Raw genomic sequence first — 7,622 nt, forward strand, 5'->3', positions numbered from 1 at the left:
TAGGGGGGAAAGAGTTGAGAAATTACTGGTATGGGGGAAAAGGGGATAAGTAATAACTAGGAGGGGGAAAGGGGTGAGTAATAATGTGAGGGAGAAAGGGATGAGTAATCACTTAGAGGGTAAAAATCATATCAAAAGGCGAAAAAGGAACGAGTAATCACGACAAGAGGTGAGTAATAAATGGACAGAGATGAGTAATCATGAAATAGAGATTAGTAATCATGGGATTGAGATGAGTAATCATGAGATAGAGATGAGAAATCATTGGATAGAGTAATTATGGGAGGGAGATGAGTAATCATGGGATAGAGATGAGTAATCATGGGATAGATATGAGTAATCATGAGTTGAGATGTGTAATCAAGAGATGAGTAATTAAGTGATAGAGATGAGTAATCAAGTGATAGAGACGAATAATAATTGATGAGTAATCATGTGATAAAGATGAGTAATTGTGAGGTAGAGATGAGTAATCATGGAATAGAGATGAGTAATCATGGGATGGAGATGAGTAAATCATTGGATAAAGATGAGTAATTATCGGATAAAGGTGAGTAATCATTGGATAAAGATGAGTAATTGTGGGATAGAGATGCGTAATCAAAGGATGGAGATGAGTAATCATGGGATAGAGATGAGTAATCATGAAATAGAGATGAGTAATCATGAGATAGAGATGAGTAATCAGTGGATAGGGATGAGTAATCATGAGATAGAGATGAGTAATCATGAGATAGAGATGAGTAATCAAGGGATAGAGATGAGTAATCATGGAAAAGATGAGTAATCATGAGATAGAGATGAGTAATCATGGGATAGAGGTGAGTAATCATGGGATAGAGGTGAGTAATCAAGGAATGGAGAAATCATGGACTTGAGATGAGTAATCACAAAAATTTATCATATAAATACTTATTTTATTTACAACATAAACCATTATAAATGAAGACAATACTGACAATACTCTTGTGTAATATATTAGACTCTAAGATTTGGCTAATAGGCCATTCCTGGTAAATCAAGGCAGTCTAAGTTAAATATATGAAGTTACATCTTTTATGACTGTTAGAAAATACGGCAAAATCTGCAACCCTGGTCAACTCGGGCTTAAAGTTTTTCTCAAAATAATAACGTGAACTATTGTAGAGCTGTAATTTGTTTTTGTCAGAGCTGTTGATCTTTATTTCTCTCTTTCTATTTGAAATAACAATATTATTTTTTCACATTAGAATTCGAAAGATGTAGAGCTCTAATTCTTTTCATTTCACAATGAACATTTCACATCATTAGCCATTTTATTATCTCAATTTCAATCTGAGAGATTGTCTTTATGTTTCTACACTGTTAACTACTGTTGATTTGGCCTTTCTTCCTGGTAAAAATGTTGATTTACCTAAAATAAAGTATGGATTAATCATCAGGCTTTAATGTACAATATGAATTGATTACAAGAGTTATGTCCCTTATGTTACTTAATCCATCAACTTCGCAGCCCATGGGCCTGTCCTAGCAGACAATTCAACTTGCTACTGACTAAGCTACTCCACTGCTTGGTTGTATTAGGATCAATGCTGGTTTTTCAATTCATCTACGCTTGCAAAAACAGAGATTAAGGCTGGTAAAAAAGGTTTTTAATTAGACTACTAGGCCTCTTAACAATAAAAAGACAGAATTCTACTAGAAATGGAAAGGAAAATAAATAAATGAAGGTTGAACTTACTAGGTGGTTGAGTTATTTTTGAAGTAAGATGTATAAAGGGTTCGACTAGAGATTGACGATTTGCCACGGAAACTTCCCATAATCGGACTGAAACAAACATACACCAATGATTTATATATCCCGAGGGGGCCATGGGTAATGAGGGAGGTCGTAGATCGCGGAAGTGGGGACAGGGGTTAGTATTCATCCTGAAGCATCAAAATTCTACTCTGACTACCTCGAATAAGTTACAGACTTGATTAGAGGAATGTATGGCTACAAGTTTCCTTACATCTTATACTTACTCTTTTCCTTGTGGGACCATTTTAAAGCTGTATTAAACTCCACCTGTCTGGCCTCGTTCACTTCACTCTTGTTTCCGATTACTATTATATGAGCCTGAACAAATAAAAAATATCTAAGTTATTTGAAGGCTCATTAAGGCAAAACTGCAATCACATTAGCCAGTCATATCTATCACTATGTTAATCAAAAGCAGAGTATTGTTTCACCCCTAGTCCTTTACCAAACCTGTTGGCATTGATCTTTTCCAGATTATCCTTCAGTATTTAACAGCTTGGTCGACTTGAATGAGGGAAGATAACTTCCACTTGTTGACGAAGTCTGGCTACTGGCTTGTTTCAAGTGGCAGGATAGCAAACTTTCAAAAAAAATATTACCTTATTATCTCTCACTTTTTCTATTTCTTTCTTTAAAGAGTCTAATCTTTGAAAGGAATCCCAACTGGTTACATCATAAACTAACGCAAAACCCTGAAATATTTGAAAGAATAAAGATACCAATAGAGGAGGAGCCGTGTCTGATATAATTTAATTCAGGATTATCAATACAGTTTGCAAAAGACAACCCCACATTTAACATAAAGAATAGATATCTTAAAATGAGATAAATTCATTTTACTTACATCTGGAAAAGAAAAATAATGTTTCGGCATTTCTGTTGATGGATCCTAAAAGTACAGAAAAATATCATGGAATTTCCTTTCCAAAAAAACTTGATACACAGTAATTGATAATGATAAATCAGATTCCAAAGTACATAACTACAACACCAGTGGTAGAGCCAAAAGCAGGGCACAGATAGCCCCCCCTCGCAGCCCCGAAGGCATGTTCTTCAGGCAAAAATCTTATAACTAGATTAGAAATCCGGGCAACCTCAGATATTTCGCCCCCCCCTCAGTTGTAAACCTGGCTAGGCCACTGTACAACACATCCTAAACTCCTGAGTTCCATTCTCCGAAGATGCATAAAGTGGCCCTTACTTTGTGTTGATTTGAACTGCTGCAAGTTTATAGATTTCATATAATTTTGGGGCTTAAAGAGTGACCATCATAATAGTTGGTCATCTGATTTGAAACTTCAACTTACCAAGCCAGCTGTATCATAAATTCTGACTCTTTCTTTAACCCCTCTATCTGTTTCTATGACAGCATTATAAATATCTTCAATCGTAGCAAACATTGGCTGAAATCATAGAAAAGTATTTCTTGGGCTTTGCCTACAGATTACAACTTTTTGGATCATAAATTCTTCATTCTTCTTTCTAAAATATCTAATTTATAATACTCCATACTTAAATTGAAATTGCAGAAAAGTAGGCATAAAATGCATTATCTAATCACAAACTTGAAAAGGCTAAACTAGGTAATTTTGTCTCAAATGTTTGCATACAAACATACGATTTGATTTGTTTTTATTGAGGAATGAGGTTATTGTGAAAACTTACAGTGCCTAATTTGTGGTTACCATACAGCAGTTGTTCTATTAAAGATGTTTTACCAACTCCAGTACACCCACAAACTAATATCTTGTTAATTTTACCCATTTCTGTATCTTCTAAGCCCTACCAGTGTACTGTTGTCAAAGCCCAATTCAATACCTACAAGCAAACTGTTGGTATGCAGTCTTTTCCAAGTGGGTCAGCATTTGAACAAGTTTCAAGTACACTTACTGCATTGAACTTGTAAACTTTTTCAATTTTAACACAGGAGAAGGTTAAATTACCTGGTAGTTTTGGTATTCATAAGACAATGTAGCCAAGCCACAATATAACCAGAGAGAATTCAGACCACAACAGTAGACCATTTTCTCAAATAGATGAGTGGAGGCCTGTGAACTTGTGGAAGCTCTTTGTAAAAACATATGCTCTCTTTTATTTCATTTCTGGGGATGGGCCTCCCTCACAGGTGGAAGGCCTGTGTACTTGGTTCAACCAGTTCCTATTCCCCCAATATCATAATATGGAAGTTGAGCCACTGCCATTTTCACCACTATCTAGGGCATAACCATTGGTATGAAGGGATAGTTTGAACACCAGATATTATAAAAAGATGGACAATTATTATTATTTTCAATGCAACATAAAATTCAGACTAAAACATCCAGAGACAATGAAGTAATTCTAAATTAATTACCAAAACATTAAAATTTCGAGATTTAGTCAGCCATCTTGGAAATTTGTGAATTGGAGTTACTTCCCTTGAAAAATTGTTCAAGAAGATTTAAAGCTATCATGGTTATAACATTAAGAAAAAGTGTTATTTTGAATTCCATCAGATTTGTCGATAATGATTAAAAGCCAAATTGAGATAAATCTTTTGGCATCACAATATTTGCAGACTTCTACGCGTGGGACAAATTACAAATGATAGGCAAACCCAATGAAAGATTATGCAATTTTCTGAAAGTTCAAGCGGCGTATTCTTTTAATTTCTTCGTGATCAATACCCGCAATTAGTTTATGACACAATTACGATCTTTACACCTGATAGTCTGGGAAGGAATGGAAATAAAATTCCTGATTACTCGAGTATAATTTAACCCGCGGTTGATTACAGTGAGAACCGTTTTAATCCCGACTTACTTTACCCATCACTCAAATTGAGTTCTAAATTTTGATTGGTCTTAAGATGTTCAAGAATATTTTTGATTGGTGGGTTTTGTATAAGTCACACCCACTGGAAATTAGGGGTGTGTTTAATCACGATCTTCTTTAAATAGTCATATTTTTAATATATTCTACTAATTTTGTCCTAACGTATGTCGTGCTTCTTGCCGTCTGTTATTATTTTTTTTGCACAAGGACCAAATTTTCAGCAGTTGAGATAAGGACTAGTATTTCAAGTAAGTAATATCTACTAGCTTCTTATAATTTGGAATGTTAGTCGCCAAGAATCGTACAATCCTACTCCACAGAAAACAAGAAAAATATTCCACAGCTATTGTTGACATAGTCAGAAATGCTTTGCCCACTATTCGACAAAAATATGTCATAAATGTTCATGTAGACTCCGATATCCAAAAAATAATAACTATAACTATAGCAACGGCGGTATTTGCTTAACCTAATCAAATCTCAGACCTTTCAGAGATGATACCGTCGGATGTTTTTATAAGAACACGTTAGCTTGAATGACTATAAAAGTGATGTTTGTAATTAATCAAATCAACCTAGTTGGCGGTATCACCATCCGCTGGAAGCGAACGTTAACTAGTCATCTACCAACCAAATCAATTATTGAGTAAACGTAATCAATCACAACGAGCTTCCATTTCAATTCCAATAAAAACATCCTGTATCAAATAATTACCTATATAACTAACCAAAAAGTCAAAATTATCAGACCATCATTCATCATTCTGTCATAGAAATGGAAAGGTATTTGATTTCGGTTTCGTTTATAGGAAAAGCTCAATCTGGATAACATGCATCGTTTCAGTAATAAACATTGGTTGTCATTTCAGCATGGAGCCAGAAGCCAAGCGACAGAAGATTGATACTACTGGACGTAGAGTTATGAAGAGCTATAAACGACATGATAAACCACCCTACAGTTATCTGGGCATGGTAGCTTTAATCATTCAATGCTCACCAGGTCGTCAACAGTCTCTTGCTGGTATCATCGATACATTGACGGACATGTTTCCTTTCTTCCAAGGTGAATATAAGGGCTGGAAAGATTCGGTGCGACATAATATGACCAATTCTGATTGCTTCTACAAGGTAACGTCATAATGATCAATGTCATCAAGTATCCTCTGATTAAATACCAATTGGACGTCGGATTTTCCTTCTAAGGTACTCTCAGCTCAGCTGGGCAAGAAAAAAATAAATTCACTTTAACCATGTTTATTTAACGCATCACCCTCACCTTTTACAGTGACCCAAATTAAATTTTAAAAGAATGACTAGGCCAGGGAAACCCTTCATATAAATATGAAATTTGTCCGATCCTTTTTGAAGCGCACACTGGTGACACGTCACACTATATTATATTACGCATTATAGTCAACATACCTTACTATATGTTTTTTGTTACTTAGAGCTGAAGGGGCGGTGTTTTAACGACTAGCATAACTTGTTATTACAGGTCGAGGAATTGGTGAATAACGTTAAAAGAATGAAAAGATGCAAGTGGGCCATAGATTTCAAGAAACTTCCTGAAGACGCCATGGTTCGTCAAGACCGTAGAAAGACCACGGAATACTACGCCTCGACCCTCACAGAGCATTTCAACCTCCCTCCACTTCGGTATGTACCCCAAGGCGCAGTCCTCTCCATCAGCACGTCCAAATTAGTTAACCCACCACCAGAGCATTTTGACGACACTTTCAAGGAGCCGAGACAAAGAGTTCAAAGAAGATCCACACCTCGTCCATTCAGTATTGAATCTATCTTGGAATCTTCCCGGAAATCGCAGTCGCTGTGCGAACCAGCTCACGTTCACCACATCCAGTTTCCGAAGACCATGTTCGATGACCAGACTCCGGAAAAGGCTTTAGAGAATCTTCGTCAGCTTTGCAACAACACCAATCCTCTAGATGTCGAGCCCAAACCGTTGGACACATCTTTAGAAGTAAGAACGTCTTCAAGTCTTTGTGATATTACAAATTCTTCGTCGAGAGATTCCTTGGATTTTTCAACACCAAGGGGAATGAGTATCGAAGGATTTGGAAACTTTACGCCTAGACCAGAATTGTTTACAACAAGGAAGGCAACAACACAAGGATATAAGACAGATTCAGAACATGTGACTCCAACGAACAGAAGCCTGTCTACACCACAGAGAACACCAAGCTGTACCTACAGCTTCACCGAACCGGTGACACCAACGAAAGTGACCGTCATCCAGTCTTCAACCCAATTGTCCGGCCATAAAGTGACCAGCACACCTCTTCGGCAGTGGCATCAACCGCGACTCACGAACATCTTCTCTCCTCGTAACCAACAACCAAACTACCAAAACAGTTCATTTAGCGCCTTCTCTTTTTCCGGAAGCACCACCTCACCAATCATGAGCCCGGTTAACTTGTCATTGAACAGCCCACCAAGTTTTGAGTCAGCGTCTTCGTTGTTCGAATCACCACCTCTTCACGCCAGTTTTGGTTCCAGCTATATTGAACGTCGGTTGGAGAGTCCACATAGTTCGAGATCTTCCTGCAACGCCATCAGAAAGCCAGAGTGGGTCTACTTCGCAACTCCAGATCCGAGAGTGCAGCAACCGACAGTCAAACACCCCGACAGTTTTTCACAGGGAAGCTTCTTCTACGTCACTCAACCCAATTTTACCTAGACAGTTACTGAGTATATTATCAAGTGAGTGGTCTCTATTATGCTACTGCTAATGTGTGTTGCTTTATGTGCTGGTTTCCAATTTAATGTGCTACTGACAATGTTTGCTATTTAATGTACTGACTACGTTTGCTATATAATGCGCTACTGACAATGTTTGCTATTTAATGTGCTACTGACAATGTTTGCTATATAATGTGCTACTGACAATGTTTGCTATTTAATGTGCTACTGACAATGTTTGCTATTTAATGTGCTACTGACAATGTTTGCTATTTAATGTGCTACCGACATTGTTCGCTATGTTTAATGTGCTACTGACAATGTTTGC

The 7,622-nt window shown here is 37.0% G+C and overlaps 3 protein-coding genes across 3 annotated transcripts; 2 read left to right on the forward strand and 1 right to left on the reverse strand.

The window, feature by feature from the left end:
* Positions 1-166: 166 nt before the first annotated feature.
* LOTGIDRAFT_134132 (hypothetical protein) lies at positions 167-787 on the forward strand (the record flags this gene model as incomplete). The annotated part of the gene is made up of 2 exons (XM_009067967.1): positions 167-236; positions 513-787. Coding segments are annotated over 2 exons (345 nt in total), but the record flags the coding sequence as incomplete, so codon positions are not given.
* A 112-nt stretch (positions 788-899) lies between these two features.
* LOTGIDRAFT_222960 (hypothetical protein) lies at positions 900-4,158 on the reverse strand. The gene is made up of 8 exons (XM_009067968.1): positions 4,134-4,158; positions 3,446-3,598; positions 3,088-3,183; positions 2,625-2,669; positions 2,380-2,472; positions 2,005-2,098; positions 1,721-1,807; positions 900-1,393 (listed from the first exon to the last, which is right to left on the reverse strand). Exons 2-8 carry the CDS (start codon positions 3,542-3,544, stop codon positions 1,329-1,331), a joined length of 579 nt encoding a protein of 192 aa, XP_009066216.1. The 5' UTR covers positions 3,545-3,598; positions 4,134-4,158; the 3' UTR covers positions 900-1,328.
* A 1,357-nt stretch (positions 4,159-5,515) lies between these two features.
* LOTGIDRAFT_134143 (hypothetical protein) lies at positions 5,516-5,734 on the forward strand (the record flags this gene model as incomplete). Its single annotated transcript, XM_009067969.1, has 1 exon — positions 5,516-5,734. One exon carries the CDS (start codon positions 5,516-5,518, stop codon positions 5,732-5,734), a length of 219 nt encoding a protein of 72 aa, XP_009066217.1.
* Between the last annotated feature and the right edge of the window lie 1,888 nt (positions 5,735-7,622).

Source organism: Lottia gigantea (genome assembly GCF_000327385.1).
Source record: "Lottia gigantea unplaced genomic scaffold LOTGIsca_88, whole genome shotgun sequence".
NCBI lineage: Eukaryota > Metazoa > Mollusca > Gastropoda > Lottiidae > Lottia > Lottia gigantea.

Bases quoted from the DNA above. Each gene is read 5' to 3' on its own strand.
- LOTGIDRAFT_222960 (XM_009067968.1), bottom strand. From the start codon at position 3,544: ATGGGTAAAATTAACAAGATATTAGTTTGTGGGTGTACTGGAGTTGGT. The intron at 2,670-3,087 runs GTAAGTTGAAGT...CTGTACTTTTAG, and splicing joins TTTATGATACAGCTGGCTTG to GATCCATCAACAGAAATGCC. The intron at 1,808-2,004 runs GTAAGTATAAGA...TGTTTGTTTCAG, and splicing joins ATGGTCCCACAAGGAAAAGA to TCCGATTATGGGAAGTTTCC.